General features: G+C 46.9%; 2 protein-coding genes across 2 annotated transcripts; both read left to right on the forward strand.

The window, feature by feature from the left end:
* The first annotated feature begins 10,151 nt into the window (after nt 1-10,151).
* LOC139449002 (uncharacterized) lies at nt 10,152-10,862 on the forward strand. The gene has a single exon (XM_071230491.1). It carries the CDS (start codon nt 10,152-10,154, stop codon nt 10,860-10,862), a length of 711 nt encoding a protein of 236 aa, XP_071086592.1.
* A 5,626-nt stretch (nt 10,863-16,488) lies between these two features.
* On the forward strand, nt 16,489-19,376 carry LOC139449003 (basic salivary proline-rich protein 1-like). Its single transcript, XM_071230492.1, has 6 exons — nt 16,489-16,627; nt 16,823-17,346; nt 17,464-17,793; nt 17,968-18,085; nt 18,865-18,981; nt 19,177-19,376. The coding sequence occupies exons 1-6, from the start codon at nt 16,489-16,491 to the stop codon at nt 19,374-19,376; spliced, it is 1,428 nt and encodes a 475-aa protein (XP_071086593.1).
* Nucleotides 19,377-19,937: the final 561 nt, after the last annotated feature.

Genomic DNA, 19,937 nt, shown 5'->3' on the forward strand with positions numbered 1-19,937 from the left:
TAGACTGTGAATACTGACCAGATACCTCATAGCATGGGCAGATTTAGATTACAGGATTTCTTCAAGGTGTTTTGTATTGTCTCTGGTTAAAGCCCCCCCTCTTGATATGGGTCAAGTGGTCAAATAGACTGTGTATACTGACCAGATACATCAGGGCATGGTCAGATTTAGATGATAGGGTTTCTTCAAGGTGTTTTGTATTGTTTCTTGTTAAAGCCCCCGTCTTGAGATGGGTCAAGTTGTCAAATAGACTGTGTATACTGACCAGATACATCGGGGCATGGTCAGATTTAGATTACAGGGTGTCTTCAGGTGTTTTGTATTGTCTCTGGTTAAAGCCCCCCTCTTGAGATGGGTCAAGTTGTCAAATAGACTATGTATACTGACCAGATACCTCATAGCATGGTCAGATTTAGATTACAGGGTGTCTTCAGGGTGTTTTGTATTGTTTGTGGTTAAAGCCCTCCTCTTGAGATGAGTCAAGTGGTCAAATAGACTGTGTATACTGACCAGATACATCGGGGCATGGGCAGATTTAGATTACAGGGTGTCTTCAGGGTGTTTTGTGTTATCTCTGGTTAAAGCCCTCCTCTTGAGATGGGTCAAGTGGTCAAATAGACTGTGTATACTGACCAGATACATCGGGGCAGGGGTAGATTTAGATTTCAGGGTATCTTCAGGGTGTTTTATATTGTGTCTGGTTAAACTGCATTTGATAGTCTTGGAATTTGTGTGCACTTTAAGGATGCCTGCATGGTGTGGACAATTCAGGTTGCAGGTTCTCAAATCAAAGTTAAAGACCTTTGGCCCCAGATCGTAAAGAGTTGCTGTCGCTTCTTTGTGGAACTCACTCACTCTCACACTGAAACCAACACTTCACTCCCCGAAGTCTGGGTGTAAAACACACATCTTCCAGGACAATACCCATTGAGACTGCAGATCTGGTTGATAAGCACTTTCAGAGTAAACTGTAATTGATAGTCTTGCAATTTGTGTGCACTTTGTGCATGCACGCCTGTTGTGGACAAATAGTGCAACATACATGGCCTACTTATTATTATTTTTGACAAAGCTCACCTAAAACTAAGCCAAGTTTGGAACAAGAACAAACCATTAATAAAGAAATATATCTATTAAATCAGTGTGTTTTGAATACGTAATTATCAATAAAACATAATACGGAACGTAACCCTTTGGGACAACTATCACACACGGATCTATTTATATATAGAACATTGTATTCTAACATAACATTTAACTCTATTATCTGCAGAATACAGTTACCCCAGTATGTTAATTAACAATTGCATTTCTGATTGCAACAAAGTCTGAAAATGTTTCAGGTTAACAGCTGCAGAAATTTTCAATAAACAAGTGTCTCACTCAAGCAGTGAGTGAGTGAGTGAGTGAGTGAGTGAGTGAGTGAGTTTGGTTTTAAGCCGCTTTTCCACTCCAGCAAAAGTTCACACACAATAAACACAATATGATACAAGGCATAAACTGGAGACCAGCTGAGACACTTAGATACAATACAATGACACCTACATACATACAATACCCACATACATACAATACAATGACACCTACATACATACAATACCCACGTACAATACAATACAATGACACCTACATACATACAATACCCATGTACATACAATACAATGACACCTACATGCATACAATACCCACATACATACAATACAATGACACCTACATACATACAATACCCACGTACAATACAATACAATGACACCTACATACATACAATACCCACATACATACAATACAATGACACCTACATGCATACAATACCCACATACATACAATACAATGACACCTACATGCATACAATACCCACATACATACAATACAATGACACCTACATACATACAATACCCACATACATACAATACAATGACACCTACATACATACAATACCCACATACATACAATACAATGACACCTACATACATACAATACCCACATACATACAATACAATGACACCTACATACATACAATACCCACATACATACAATACAATGACACCTACATACATACAATACCCACATACAATACAATGACACCTACATGCATACAATACCCACGTACATACAATACAATGACACCTACATGCATACAATACCCACATACATACAATACAATGACACCTACATACATACAATACCCACGTACAATACAATACGACACCTACATGCATACAATACCCACATACATACAATACAATGACACCTACATACATACAATACCCACGTACATACAATACAATGACACCTACATGCATACAATACCCACATACATACAATACAATGACACCTACATACATACAATACCCACGTACAATACAATACGACACCTACATGCATACAATACCCACATACATACAATACAATGACACCTACATGCATACAATACCCACGTACATACAATACAATGACACCTACATGCATACAATACCCACATACATACAATACAATGACACCTACATACATACAATACCCACGTACAATACAATACGACACCTACATACAAACAATACCCACATACAATACAATGACACCTACATGCATACAATACCCACATACATACAATACAATGACACCTACATACATACAATACCCACGTACATACAATACAATGACACCTACATGCATACAATACCCACATACATACAATACAATGACACCTACATGCATACAATACCCACATACATACAATACAATGACACCTACATACATACAATACCCACGTACATACAATACAATGACACCTACATGCATACAATACCCACGTACATACAATACAATGACACCTACATGCATACAATACCCACGTACAATACAATGACACCTACATGCATACAATACCAACATACATACAATACAATGACACCTACATACATACAATACCCACGTACATACAATACAATGACACCTACATGCATACAATACCCACGTACATACAATACAATGACACCTACATGCATACAATACCAACATACATACAATACAATGACACCTACATACATACAATACCAACATACATACAATACAATGACACCTACATGCATACAATACCCACGTACAATACAATACGACACCTACATGCATACAATACCCACGTACATACAATACAATGACACCTACATGCATACAATACCCACGTATAATACAATGACACCTACATGCATACAATACCCACGTATAATACAATGACACCTACATACATACAAACCCATGTACATACAATACAATGACACCTACATGCATACAATACCCACATGCATACAATACAATGACACCTACATACATACAAACCCATGTACATACAATACAATGACACATACATACATACAATACCCACGTGCATACAATACAATGACACCTACATGCATACAATACCCACATGCATACAATACAATGACACCTACATACATACAAACCCATGTACATACAATACAATGACACCTACATACATACAATACCCACGTACATACAATACAATGACACCTACATACATACAAACCCATGTACATACAATACAATGACACCTACATGCATACAATACCCACATGCATACAATACAATGACACCTACATACATACAAACCCATGTACATACAATACAATGACACCTACATGCATACAATACCCACATGCATACAATACAATGACACCTACATACATACAAACCCATGTACATACAATACAATGACACCTACATACATACAATACCCACATACATACAATACAATGACACCTACATACATACAATACCCACATACATACAATACAATGACACCTACATACATACAATACCCACATACATACAATACAATGACACCTACATACATACAATACCCACGTACATACAATACAATGACACCTACATACATACAATACCCACTTACATACAATACAATGACACCTACAAACATACAATACCCACATACATACAATACAATGACACCTACATACATACAATACCCACGTACATACAGTACAATGACACCTACATACATACAATACCCATGTACATACAATACAATGACACCTACATACATACAATACCCACATACATACAATACAATGACACCTACATGTATACAATACCCACATACAATACAAACACACCTACATGTATACAATACCCATGTACATACAATTAAGAAATGATTTTAACTTTGTGTGGGTTCATCGGAGTATGAACCTTGCTAGAGTGAGGGCCAAATTGTATGAATGTCGGAGCTTGCGGAGTTCCCCCAAAAGAGAGGTGACATGTATGCTCAACTTGCTTTACAGGAACATCTGTTGTAGTTTGTTTTCAAGCAGCATATTCAAATAATATCATCATTGGGAGAGTGAGTGAGGATTGTATTAGCAATATACCATCAATATCAGTCAGGGGACACCAGAAATGGGCTTCACACATTGTACCCATGTGGGGAATCGAACTGAATCTTTGCCATGACAAGCAAACACTTTAACCACTAGGCTATCCAACTTCCGGGTGAATGGTACTACTTCAAACATACTGTACATCATTCGTAACATACTGTACACCATTGGGAACATACTGTACATCATTGGGAACATACTGTACATCATTGGGAACATACTGTACACCATTGGGAACATACTGTACATCATTAGGGACATACTGTACATCATTAGGGACATACTGTACATCATTGGGAACATACTGTACACCATTGGGAACATACTGTACATCATTGGGAACATACTGTACATCATTAGGAACATACTGTACATCATCGGGGACATACTGTACATCATTGGGGACATACTGTACATCATTGGGAACATACTGTACATCATTGGGGACATACTGTACATCATTGGGAACATACTGTACATCATTGGGAACATACTGTACATCATTGGGAACATACTGTACATCATTGGGAACATACTGTACATCATTATGGACACACTGTACATCATTGGGAACATACTGTACATCATTGGGGACATACTGTACATCATTGGGGACATACTGTACATCATTGGGAACATACTGTACATCATTGGGAACACACTGTACATCATTGGGAACAATGTACACCATTGGGGACATACTGTACATCATTGGGAACATGCTGTACATCATTGGGAACATACTGTACATCATTGGGAACATACTGTACATCATTGGGAACATACTGTACATCATTGGGGACATACTGTACATCATTGGGAACATACTGTACATCATTGGGAACAATGTACACCATTGGGGACATACTGTACATCATTGGGGACACACTGTACATCATTGGGAACAATGTACACCATTGGGGACATACTGTACATCATTGGGAACATACTGTACATCATTGGGAACATACTGTACATCATTGGGAACATGCTGTACACCATTGGGAACATACTGTACATCATTGGGAACAATGTACACCATTGGGGACATACTGTACATCATCAGGAACATACTGTACATCATTGGGGACATACTGTACATCATTGGGGACATACTGTACATCATTGGGAACATACTGTACATCATTGGGAACATACTGTACATCATTGGGGACATACTGTACATCATTGGGAACATACTGTACATCATTGGGAACATACTGTACATCATTGGGAACATACTGTACATCATTAGGGACATACTGTACATCATTGGGAACATACTGTACATCATTGGGGACATGCTGTACATCATTGGGAACATACTGTACATCATTGGGGACATACTGTACATCATTGGGAACATACTGTACATCATTGGGAACATACTGTACATCATTGGGGACATACTGTACATCATTGGGAACATACTGTACATCATTGGGGACATGCTGTACATCATTGGGAACATGCTCTACATCATTGGGGACATACTGTACATCATTGGGAACATACTGTACATCATTGGGGACATACTGTACATCATTGGGAACATACTGTACATCATTGGGGACATACTGTACATCATTTGGGACACACTGTACATCATTGGGGACATACTGTACATCATTGGGAACATACTGTACATCATTGGGGACATACTGTACATCATTGGGAACTTGCTGTACATCATCGGGAACATACTGTACATCATCGGGAACATACTGTACATCATTGGGAACATACTGTACATCATTTGGGACATACTGTACATCATTGGGAACATACTGTACATCATCGGGAACATACTGTACATCATTGGGGACATACTGTACATCATTTGGGACATACTGTACATCATTGGGGACACACTGTACATCATTGGGAACATACTGTACATCATTGGGGACATACTGTACATCATTGGGAACATGCTGTACATCATTGGGAACATACTGTACATCATTGGGAACATACTGTACATCATTTGGGACATACTGTACATCATTGGGAACATACTGTACATCATCGGGAACATACTGTACATCATTGGGAACATACTGTACATCATTGGGGACATGCTGTACATCATTGGGAACATACTGTACATCATTGGGGACACACTGTACATCATGTGGGACATACTGTACATCATTGGGGACATACTGTACATCATTGGGGACACTGTACATCATTGGGAACACACTGTACATCATTGGGGACACACTGTACATCATTGGGAACATACTGTACACCATTGGGGACATACTGTACATCATTGGGGACATACTGTACATCATTGGGGACATACTGTACATCATTGGGAACATACTGTACATCATTGGGGAGATACTGTACATCATTGGGGACACACTGTACGTCATTGGGAACATACTGTACATCATTGGGGACATACTGTACATCATTGGGGACATACTGTACATCATTGGGGACATACTGTACATCATTGGGGACACACTGTACATCATTCGGAACACACTGTACATCATCGGGGACACACTGTACATCATGTGGGACATACTGTACATCATTGGGAACATGCTGTACATTATGGAGGACATGCTGTACACCATTGGGGACATACTGTACATCATTGGGGACATACTGTACATCATTGGGGACACACTGTACATCATTGGGAACATACTGTACATTTGAAAAACAAAGTCCCATGCCTCTTGCTACATCAATAAACAAGAGTCATCAGAAGATGACAACCCCCCCCTCCCCCTCCAATTGGAAAGAACAATTTATCTGACAGTTACTCATCAATGATGAGAGAATTACTGCCTGTACATATACATGAGTAGTTATTGAGCTATCAAAACAAGACCATGGAATCGGGATTCGGAACTTAGTATTTCTATGTCAAATACACTTAAATATCAACAGAGTCAAAATCAAACTTGTTGCCCTGGAAACCGAAAAAAAATAAGTTCTAAACATCCCTAAGTAGCAAAAGGCATCGTTTGACAACCTGGTGTTTGTGTGTGTAAAGTGTCATGAAAGAGTACCTAATAGTTTGAGGGATATGGTACAGACAAACACACCACTAGGAAAGGAGTCAGTCAAATTTGTTGCCATGGAAACAGGATTTTGTTTTTGTTGAAATTCCTTAATAGTGAAAGGCACAACTTCAGCCCTTGATTAATACATGAACCATGTTTGGATGAAAAATGTTGAATAGTTTTTTACTTCTGCTCCCAAACGACACCTACCAGTGTTTCAGCTAAGTCAACTTGTTTACATGGACAATGATGGAAACAGGGAAAAAAAACAAATTTTGAAAAATTCCTAAAAAACAAAAGCCACTACTTCAGCCCTTGGTTAATACATGTACCTGGTTTGGATGGAAAGTCTTTAACAGTTTTCAAGTTGTGCTCTGTAAACATCACCTACCCCTCCCTTTTAAGACAAATAAAAATGTCAAAAATCTACAAATACAATGTTTTCTTTTCTTTAAATGTGAAATAGAACATGTAACACCCTTCCTTTGCTCTAGCAATTTCTTTGCCTTTTTCCTCATGTATTAGACTCCCTCAATATTCCAAAAGGTCGTCTTCGCAAATGTCTTTTTGTGAAAACACCAAAGCCAAAGTGTGAAAATGCAACATACATTTTATCTGAACAGATAGTTGTAGTGTTAGAAAGTGAAAGGGGTTTGCAAGTTTAAACAGTTCATAATCAGGGCTTGATTTAACATGATATAGGTTACACACAAACAAATGTTTTCCCATAGACTTCTTATGTAATGTTATATAATTTTTTTTTAATAACTAAGCATTCACCAGCCATTTAATAAATACACATGTCTGCACAGTTTGGCCTCAAAGCTGCACTAAAAACAAAAAGAATTGACTAGCTTAGCCAGCTCCTTTTCCAAATACAGGAAGCCTAACACACTACCCCCAGTTCTGCACCAAATGTGACTTGCTTGAAAATATCTGTGGTCACATTCAGCATAAGTGATCATGTTAAAAAAGACAGCACTAAATATAGAAAAACATTGTCAGTTTTAATTACTTGATGGAAGTACATTACAAAAAACATTAAATTGTACACAAACTTCCAATCACAGCTGCCAGATAATTCAAAAAGGCTGTCCATGAAATCGGTTTGTTAAACAACTGATTTTGATTTGTTGTTGTACGACCTGCAGACAAATTAGAAAACATTGGGGTTGAGGCTGCATAGATCATATTGCCCCAAAATAGTTTTTTAACTGAAGAAAATAAACAAATCTTTAAACTTCAAAACCAGTAACAATACATATTTAAAATTGAGTAGTGGTCTGTTGTTTGCCTTCCTTTTCTGACATCCTCAGAACATAGCAGAGTCTGCTACATTCATGGAATATGGTTTTGACACTCATGACATGATGCAATTGATATTGTTTGAGATTGTTTGAACTTACACCATCCATTGTTTATATAATTAAACACTCAAATTACTGTCAGCATTTGGTTAATCATCTATGGAGGGGCTATCACAAATGTTTGTGATTTCATTTATTCCAAAAATCAAAAGTATAATCACCTATGATATAGGCTGGTGACATAAGTACACATGGAAAGGAATCAGAAAAATATCTCCAAGTTGGACAGAGAGCAGGGCAACAATTGTCAAGGGACACATTTAGCAGCTTTAAAGTCATCATATATGTAAGGCTTGATAATGAAAATAGGAAGTAAAGGGGTGATTGTTCCTAGCGATCTCAAACACTGACCAGTGAAGCCAAGAAATGGAAATGGCCCCTAAAGTAGAAGAAAGCTCTTTGAAACCACAACATGGAAGGAAATTACTCTTAACTCTATAGATTTATTTAGTTAAGACTTGAAAATACTCCCAGGAGAAAAAAAATACTTCCTGTTAAATGTTTCAAGGTGGCTAAACTTGCTAATTACAGTTATTGGCCAGTTTAAAGAAATCAAAGTAAAAAATCAATATAATTTAGAAAATGTACAGCTTATCCTGACAAAAAAGTAATTATTTTTATTCACAATTAACAGTGTCATGCAATACCAGCTTTAAAAAGTGTTTCTCTCCTATAATTTATGAGTTTATGGGGGATGGAAAGATACAATGCATTTTACTAAACAGGGGAGACAATTTAGTAATGTCACTAACTATCAATTTTTTACTTATCCTGCATTACACCTTAATGCATATTACTGCTTGTTCTTGACAGAAAAAGAGCTGTGTGAGGGTCTTGCTTGAAGAAGTTGTTCCAACTAGCTGAGAGACCAACCCTGTCACGCAGCTCCCACGTGACCAAGGGAAGTGACGTCACGGATCCTCACATTACTCTTGTCACTTAATGAGAGAAGACCTGTGTTTTTTTGCTGTAACATAAACTGATTCAAACCCTCACGTGTTTGCTATCTGAGTTAATGTTGTTTTGTCTTTGTGTTGTGCCTATGGTTTGTATCTAGAACATTCTATGTTTCATAAACATTTGCATAACGTTATTAGACGCTTACTGGCGTTTTCTCAAAAGAAAACATAAGGCCAGGTGTCTTGTTGCTCTAAGTAGCCATCTTGAATATTTCGCCTTCTCGATTGGCTATCTCGGATGACCACCCCCTGACCTCAACTGCTACCTTGATGTCGGACCCCATGGTTGTAGTCTCTACCCAGAGCACTTCGACAACCACGACAGGGTCTATCTTTACGGCGGTAACCACCGTGACGCCCGGCGTGGCGCTCACATACCAAATGGCGCCTATACTATCCTACAGCACAGACGCTCGGTCTCCCACAGGCGCCCCCATCTTCGGCACAGACGCTCGGTCTCCCACAGGCGCCCCTGTTTACGGCACAGATGCTCGGTCTCCCACAGGCGCCCCCATCTTCGGCACAGATGCTTGGTCTCCCACAGGGGCCCCTGCCTACGGCTCTGACGCTTGGTCTCCCACAGGCGCCCCCATCTTCGGCACAGGTGCTTGGTCTCCCACAGGCACCCCTGTTTACGGCGCTGATGCTTGGTCTCCCACAGGCGCCCCCATCTTCGGCACAGACGCTTGGTCTCCCACAGGCGCCTACGGTGGTGACGCTTGGTCTCCCACAGGCGCCTACGGAGGTGACGCTTGGTCTCCCACAGGTGCCTACGGCACTGATGCTTGGTCTCCCACAGGTGCCCCCATCTTCGGCACAGACGCTTGGTTTTCCACAGACGCCCCCATCTTCGGCGCTGACGCTTGGTCTCCCACAGGCGCCCCCATCTTCGGCACAGACGCTTGGTCTCCCACAGGCGCCCCCGCCTACGGCACTGACGCCCATGATAGACGCCTCACCCCTCCAGTACATTCAGTACCGTCGATGCCAGCGCCTTTACAGACGCCTCTACAAGCGCCTCCCATAGCGCCTCTGAAGACGCCTCTACTAGTGCCTATACAGATAGCGCCTATCCTTAAACAGCGCTGGTAAAGACGCCAGCGCCTCATCGGACGCCTATACAGATGCCAGTTCCTCATCGGACGCCTATACAGACGCCAGTGCCTCGTCGAACGCCTATACAGACGCCTTTACAAAAGCAACGTCTACAGCGTCCATAAAGGCGTCTATGCTGGCGTCTTTGGATGTGCCTGTCCTTGTGTCTCTCCCAAATACGCCTCTACATACGCACACCCGGGACAACCGCGCAGACAGACAATTAGCCATTCCACGATGTCCTTGAGGCTACCTGCTCTCATTCTAAAGGCTTATGTAATCGTCAGCTCCCCAAGACCAACTAACTACGGACACCAGAGCGGGAGCAGGGCACTTGATTGGCGTCCCTACAACGGCGCTACAACACGGACACTTGATGGGCATCAATACAACGTCGCTCCAACACGGACACTTGATTGGCGTCAATACAACGGCGCTCCAACACGGACACTTGATGGGCGTCCCTACATCGGCGCTCCAACACGGACACTTGATGGGCGTCAATACAACGGCGATCCAACACGGACACTTGATAGGCGTCAATACAACGGCGCTACAACATGGACACTTGATGGGCGTCAATACAATGGCGCTCCAATAAGGACACTTGATGGGCGTCCCTACAATGGCGCTCCAACAAGGACACTTGATGGGCGTCCCTACAACGGTGCTCCAACACGGACACTTGATTGGCGTCCCTACAACGGCGCTCCAACACGGACACTTGATGGGCGTTAATACACCGGTGCTCCAACACGGACACTTGATGGGCGTCAATACAACGACCCTCCAACACGGACACTTGATGGGCGTCCCTACAACGGCGCTCCAACAAGGACACTTGATGGGCGTCAATACAACGGCACTCCAACACGGACACTTGATTGGCGTCAATACAACGTCGCTCCAACACGGACACTTGATGGGCGTTAATACAACGGCGCTCCAACACGGACACTTGATGGGCGTCCCTACAACAGCACTCCAATACGGACACTTGATGGGTGTCAATACAACGGCACTCCAACACGGACACTTGATGGGCGTCCCTACAACGTCGCTCCAACACGGACACTTGATGGGCGTCCCTACAACGGCGCTCCAACACTGACACTTGATGGGCGTCCCTACAACGGCGCTCCAACACGGACACTTGATGGGCGTCAATACAACGGCACTCCAACACGGACACTTGATGGGCGTTAATACAACGGCGCTCCAACACGGACACTTGATGGGCGTCCCTACAACGGCACTCCAACACGGACACTTGATGGGCGTCAATACAACGGCGCTCCAACACGGACACTTGATTGGCGTCAATACACTGGCGCTCCAACACTTCCCAAGGTCCTGGAAGCGCCTAACCTCGTGGTGACGGTTCTGTGGATATCACCCACCAATTCTCCTCGTCTATCAACATTAGTTGATTGTTTCTTCAGTGAAAGCGAACGAACTCTCAAAGATGTCCCTACCCATGGCGTCTGGTAGATATTATCTGCACCACAGTTGACGATCACAACCCCATGACCGATTCGGTATTCAACAGAATCCTCATATGCTTCCGGGTACCCAACTGGGTCATCGTTCCCAACACCGGACCAGTTGTCACTCTTATCATTGGGATCAACTTGCCCTCACACCGGCAACGTCACAGTTCCTATTCAGAACTCGTACACACCACTGGTCTGTCAACAACAGGGTTCACAGGGGATTGGCCGTGTGTGGAGCTTGAACTAGTCCACTCAGCCTACAGGGTCCCAGTTTACTGCGCAGGACGACATACATGTCACGTGTCAAGAACTACGACCATTAACATCGTTGACTGTAATCAGGTCAACCGACCTTATGGGATCCGTGCAGTGTATTTGTACAGATTGGCTTGCATGATCGCTTATGCGTAACACATCAACCACTCGACCAGAAGCCTGTCGCTGTACATCAAGGACTCAATCCCGAGTCTCAGCCTTCACCCGAGACGAGACAGCTCTCAAGACGCTGGCTAGGGTGTCACAACCAGCCTTCGCTGTGGCGTCCCATGCTGGCGCATACCAGCCGCGACGCAACACCCTCCAGCCCCAGTGGCGCGGCACCACCTCAACCCCTCGGGGTAGAGGAAAAAGCAGGGCATCAGACTTCCAGTGAATAGCCAGACAAGCACGACTGGGACTTCCACCCCCTGCAGTGATGGGGCACACACCTGAAGGGACAGGTTGCCTCGGGGCTGTGGTCCGCCGATCAGCGCCTATGGCACATCAACAACCTTGAACTGGAAGCGCTTATCTTAGCCATCGCTCACTGGAAGCAGGCCCTCAGACATGCCCGGCTCTCCATCACTGTCATATGGTGCCTTCGGAACCAAGGAACGACTCACTCGACTTCGCTCCTTCAACTTCGTCCTGGCAGTTCCGGAAGATCGACGCATGACGTAAATCCAGGAACTACAGGCTCTGCTCCGATCATTCAGGCTGGAAAACCAAAAGGCAAAATCTCGTACACCAGCTTGGGGCTTGAACGTCATTCTTACCTCGCTGAGAGACACACCTTTCGAGCCACTCGAAAAATCGTCATTCTACAACCTGACAAAAAGACGGTCGTGACACGGGTCCGCTTTGAGCAGGGAGCACACAGAGCCGTGCATCTGGGCCTGTGCTGGGACTTCATTGCAAAGAATCAGCACCCATGCACGCACAGCTTTGGTTCGTTAGTAGTGGCCCAGCAGGTCACCACTACTACACGTCTTTGACCACGCCTCCAAGTCCAGAGCCGGCCTTTCGACCTCCCCTGGCGTGAGCCCTGGACTAGAAGGTTCATGCCTCATTTGCATACTGCTCAGTACTCCAGTCTCGACCTAACGGAGAGTTATTGTCAGGCTGCGCTGTACCAGGACACAACGCATACCTGACTCTTCCCTTCCATGTAATGGTCATCCAGGCCGACCACAGCCAAAGACGGGCTGGGGGAAACGGAGTTTCCTATACAGGAAGTGGTCACACGATGCCGACCACACAGCCAAGGACAGGCTAAGGGAATGGGAGGTTCCCACACATGGAGTGGTCACCCGATGCCGACCACACAGCCAAGGATTGGCTAGGGGAATGGGAGGTTCCCACACATGGAGTGGTCACCCGATGCCAACCACACAGCCAAGGATTGGCTAAGGGAATGGGAGGTTCCCACACATGGAGTGGTCACCCGATGCCGACCACACAGCCAAGGATTGGCTAGGGAACAGAGTCTGGAAATAACAGATGAAAGTCCACATTTGAAGGTATGCCCACCTCCGGTTCTGTCTGATAAAAATGCATTAAGGAGTAATGCAGGATGAGTAAAAAATCTAGTAAATCCTAAATATTACTGCCTCTAAAGGGACACGCCCATCCCAGACCTACCTCCCCACGATGCCTTCCGATGTTCCGGACCTCAGAGTAATGTGAGGATCCGTGACATCACTTCCCTTGGTCACGTGGGAGCTGCGTGACAGGGTTCCTCTCTCAGCTAGTTGGAACAACTTCTTCAAGCAAAGATCTTCACACAGCTCTTTTCTCTGTCAAGAACAAGCAGTAATGTTCATTAAGGAGTAATGCAGGATAAGTATACAAATATAAAAATATATCTAGGATTTTACTAGGATTCTTTACAGATGATTTCAGAACCATAATTTTACATACCAAGAGAGCCAGTGGGTATTATTTTCATCTAAGCAGGTTCTGGGGCTGGTGTGTAGCCCTTGCTTCATGTTTGTAAACTGAAAAACTGCACAGTGAGGCATTAAGGGAGCACTGTCAGACATTTCTAATGCATGAGGTAGTCTTGTGATGGAACTTGATAGTGAGCAACAGAGGTTGGACTGGGGTTCTTTAATGTACTTAATGTACCTGCATGTCCAAGTTCCACAACTTCTGTAAGGTGATAGAGCGCAGCGAGGCAAAACAAGGGTTGTCGATCATACACCTGCCAACACCGGACTTCAGATCGGCTTCTCTAAATTCCAAATTGGATGTGAAAACTTCTATTTCTTCTGTATGAGTGCACATTTACCTCCCCAGTCAACATCAGGCATGCTAAAAGCTGAAAACAGTGTTGAGATAATATTAAAATCTATCCATTTTGGATATAACAGCCAGAAGACAGTTCTTGAGGGAAAAAAAATATTATTTGAAAGGCAGATACCCCCAGCCCAGGGTGACAGTTACACCCAGATGGCAGATACCCCCAGCCCAGGGTGACAGTTACATCCAGATGGAAGGTCCCCCCTCCCCAGGTGACAGTTACACCCAGATGGCAGATACCCCCTCCCCAGGTGACAGTTACACCCAGATGGCAGATACCCCCTCCCCAGGTGACAGTTACACCCAGATGGCAGATACCCCCTCCCCAGGTGACAGTTACACCCAGATGGCAGGTCCCCCCTCCCCAGGTGACAGTTACATCCAGATGGCAGATACCCCCTCCCCAGGTGACAGTTACATCCAGATGGCAGGTCCCCCCTCCCCAGGTGACAGTTACATCCAGATGGCAGGTCCCCCATCCCAGGGTGACAGTTACACCCAGGTGACAGTTACACCCAGATGGCAGATACCCCCTCCCCAGGTGACAGTTACACCCAGATGGCAGATACCCCCTCCCCAGGTGACAGTTACACCCAGATGGCAGATACCCCCTCCCCAGGTGACAGTTACACCCAGATGGCAGATACCCCCTCCCCAGGTAACAGTTACACCCAGATGGCAGGTCCCCCCTCCCCAGGTAACAGTTACACCCAGATGGCAGATACCCCCTCCCCAGGTAACAGTTACACCCAGATGGCAGATACCCCCTCCCCAGGTGACAGTTACACCCAGATGGCAGATACCCCCTCCCCAGGTGACAGTTACAGCCAGATGGCAGATACCCCCTCCCCAGGTGACAGTTACATCCAGATGGCAGGTCCCCCTCCCCAGGTAACAGTTACACCAAGATGGCAGATACCCCCTCCCCAGGTAACAGTTACATCCAGATGGCAGGTCCCCCCTCCCCAGGTAACAGTTACACCCAGATGGCAGATACCCCCTCCCCAGGTAACAGTTACACCCAGATGGCAGATACCCCCTCCCCAGGTAACAGTTACACCCAGATGGCAGATACCCCCTCCCCAGGTAACAGTTACATCCAGATGGCAGGTCCCCCCTCCCCAGGTGACAGTTACAGCCAGATGGCAGATACCCCCTCCCCAGGTGACAGTTACATCCAGATGGCAGATACCCCCTCCCCAGGTGACAGTTACATCCAGATGGCAGATCCCCCCTCCCCAGGTGACAGTTACAGCCAGATGGCAGATACCCCCTCCCCAGGTGACAGTTACATCCAGATCGCAGATACCCCCTCCCCAGGTGACAGTTACATCCAGATGGCAGATCCCCCCTCCCCAGGTGACAGTTACAGCCAGATGGCAGATACCCCCGCCCCAGGTGACAGTTACATCCAGATGGCAGATACCCCCTCCCCAGGTGACAGTTACATCCAGATGGCAGATCCCCCCTCCCCAGGTGACAGTTACACCCAGATGGAAGGTCCCCCCTCCCCAGGTGACAGTTACACCCAGATGGCAGATACCCCCTCCCCAGGTGACAGTTACATCCAGATGGCAGGTCCCCCCTCCCCAGGTGACAGTTACATCCAGATGGCAGATACCCCCTCCCCAGGTAACAGTTACACCAAGATGGAAGGTCCCCCCTCCCCAGGTGACAGTTACATCCAGATGGCAGATACCCCCTCCCCAGGTGACAGTTACATCCAGATGGCAGATCCCCCCTCCCCAGGTGACAGTTACAGCCAGATGGCAGATACCCCCGCCCCAGGTGACAGTTACATCCAGATGGCAGATACCCCCTCCCCAGGTGACAGTTACATCCAGATGGCAGATCCCCCCTCCCCAGGTGACAGTTACACCCAGATGGAAGGTCCCCCCTCCCCAGGTAACAGTTACATCCAGATGGCAGATACCCCCTCCCCAGGTAACAGTTACACCAAGATGGAAGGTCCCCCCTCCCCAGGTGACAGTTACACCCAGATGGCAGATACCCCCTCCCCAGGTGACAGTTACAGCCAGATGGCAGATACCCCCTCCCCAGGTAACAGTTACACCAAGATGGAAGGTCCCCCCTCCCCAGGTGACAGTTACACCAAGATGGAAGGTCCCCCCTCCCCAGGTGACAGTTACACCCAGATGGCAGATACCCCCTCCCCAGGTGACAGTTACACCAAGATGGCAGGTCCCCCCTCCCCAGGTGACAGTTACATCCAGATGGCAGATACCCCCTCCCCAGGTGACAGTTACATCCAGATGGCAGGTTCCCCCTCCCCAGGTGACAGTTACATCCAGATGGCAGGTCCCCCATCCCAGGGTGACAGTTACACCCAGGTGACAGTTACACCCAGATGGAAGGTACCCCCTCCCCAGGTGACAGTTACACCCAGATGGCAGATACCCCCTCCCCAGGTGACAGTTACACCCAGATGGCAGATACCCCCTCCCCAGGTGACAGTTACACCCAGATGGCAGATACCCCCTCCCCAGGTGACAGTTACATCCAGATGGCAGGTCCCCCCTCCCCAGGTGACAGTTACAGCCAGATGGCAGATACCCCCTCCCCAGGTGACAGTTACACCCAGATGGCAGATACCCCCAGCCCAGGGTGACAGTTACATCCAGATGGAAGGTCCCCCCTCCCCAGGTGACAGTTACACCCAGATGGCAGGTCCCCCCTCCCCAGATGACAGTTACACCCAGATGGCAGATACCCCCTCCCCAGGTGACAGTTACATCCAGATGGCAGGTCCCCCATCCCAGGGTGACAGTTACACCCAGGTGACAGTTACACCCAGATGGCAGGTCCCCCCTCCCCAGATGACAGTTACACCCAGATGGCAGATACCCCCTCCCCAGGTGACAGTTACATCCAGATGGCAGGTCCCCCATCCCAGGGTGACAGTTACACCCAGGTGACAGTTACACCCAGATGGAAGGTACCCCCTCCCCAGGTGACAGTTACACCCAGATGGCAGATACCCCCTCCCCAGGTGACAGTTACATCCAGATGGCAGGTCCCCCCTCCCCCAGGTGACAGTTACAGCCAGATGGCAGATACCCCCTCCCCAGGTGACAGTTACACCCAGATGGCAGATACCCCCAGCCCAGGGTGACAGTTACATCCAGATGGAAGGTCCCCCCTCCCCAGGTGACAGTTACACCCAGATGGCAGGTCCCCCCTCCCCAGATGACAGTTACACCCAGATGGCAGGTCCCCCTCCCCAGGTGACAGTTACACCCAGATGGCAGATACCCCCTCCCCAGGTGACAGTTACATCCAGATGGCAGATCCCCCCTCCCCAGGTGACAGTTACAGCCAGATGGCAGATACCCCCGCCCCAGGTGACAGTTACATCCAGATGGCAGATCCCCCCTCCCCAGGTGACAGTTACATCCAGATGGCAGATCCCCCCTCCCCAGGTGACAGTTACATCCAGATGGAAGGTCCCCCCTCCCCAGGTAACAGTTACACCCAGATGGCAGATACCCCCTCCCCAGGTGACAGTTACACCCAGATGGCAGATACCCCCTCCCCAGGTGACAGTTACATCCAGATGGCAGGTCCCCCCTCCCCAGGTAACAGTTACACCCAGATGGCAGATACCCCCTCCCCAGGTAACAGTTACACCCAGATGGCAGATACCCCCTCCCCAGGTAACAGTTACACCCAGATGGCAGATACCCCCTCCCCAGGTAACAGTTACATCCAGATGGCAGGTCCCCCCTCCCCAGGTGACAGTTACAGCCAGATGGCAGATACCCCCTCCCCAGGTGACAGTTACATCCAGATGGCAGATACCCCCTCCCCAGGTGACAGTTACATCCAGATGGCAGATCCCCCCTCCCCAGGTGACAGTTACAGCCAGATGGCAGATACCCCCTCCCCAGGTGACAGTTACATCCAGATCGCAGATACCCCCTCCCCAGGTGACAGTTACATCCAGATGGCAGATACCCCCTCCCCAGGTAACAGTTACACCAAGATGGAAGGTCCCCCCTCCCCAGGTGACAGTTACATCCAGATGGCAGATACCCCCTCCCCAGGTGACAGTTACATCCAGATGGCAGATCCCCCCTCCCCAGGTGACAGTTACAGCCAGATGGCAGATACCCCCGCCCCAGGTGACAGTTACATCCAGATGGCAGATACCCCCTCCCCAGGTGACAGTTACATCCAGATGGCAGATCCCCCCTCCCCAGGTGACAGTTACACCCAGATGGAAGGTCCCCCCTCCCCAGGTAACAGTTACATCCAGATGGCAGATACCCCCTCCCCAGGTAACAGTTACACCAAGATGGAAGGTCCCCCCTCCCCAGGTGACAGTTACACCCAGATGGCAGATACCCCCTCCCCAGGTGACAGTTACAGCCAGATGGCAGATACCCCCTCCCCAGGTAACAGTTACACCAAGATGGAAGGTCCCCCCCTCCCCAGGTGACAGTTACACCAAGATGGAAGGTCCCCCCTCCCCAGGTGACAGTTACACCCAGATGGCAGATACCCCCTCCCCAGGTGACAGTTACACCAAGATGGCAGGTCCCCCCTCCCCAGGTGACAGTTACATCCAGATGGCAGATACCCCCTCCCCAGGTGACAGTTACATCCAGATGGCAGGTTCCCCCTCCCCAGGTGACAGTTACATCCAGATGGCAGGTCCCCCATCCCAGGGTGACAGTTACACCCAGGTGACAGTTACACCCAGATGGAAGGTACCCCCCTCCCCAGGTGACAGTTACACCCAGATGGCAGATACCCCCTCCCCAGGTGACAGTTACACCCAGATGGCAGATACCCCCTCCCCAGGTGACAGTTACACCCAGATGGCAGATACCCCCTCCCCAGGTGACAGTTACATCCAGATGGCAGGTCCCCCCTCCCCAGGTGACAGTTACAGCCAGATGGCAGATACCCCCTCCCCAGGTGACAGTTACACCCAGATGGCAGATACCCCCAGCCCAGGGTGACAGTTACATCCAGATGGAAGGTCCCCCCTCCCCAG

The sequence above is a fragment of the Haliotis cracherodii genome, unplaced genomic scaffold, assembly GCF_022045235.1.
Source record: "Haliotis cracherodii isolate W230 unplaced genomic scaffold, xgHalCrac1.p SCAF_7, whole genome shotgun sequence".
NCBI lineage: Eukaryota > Metazoa > Mollusca > Gastropoda > Lepetellida > Haliotidae > Haliotis > Haliotis cracherodii.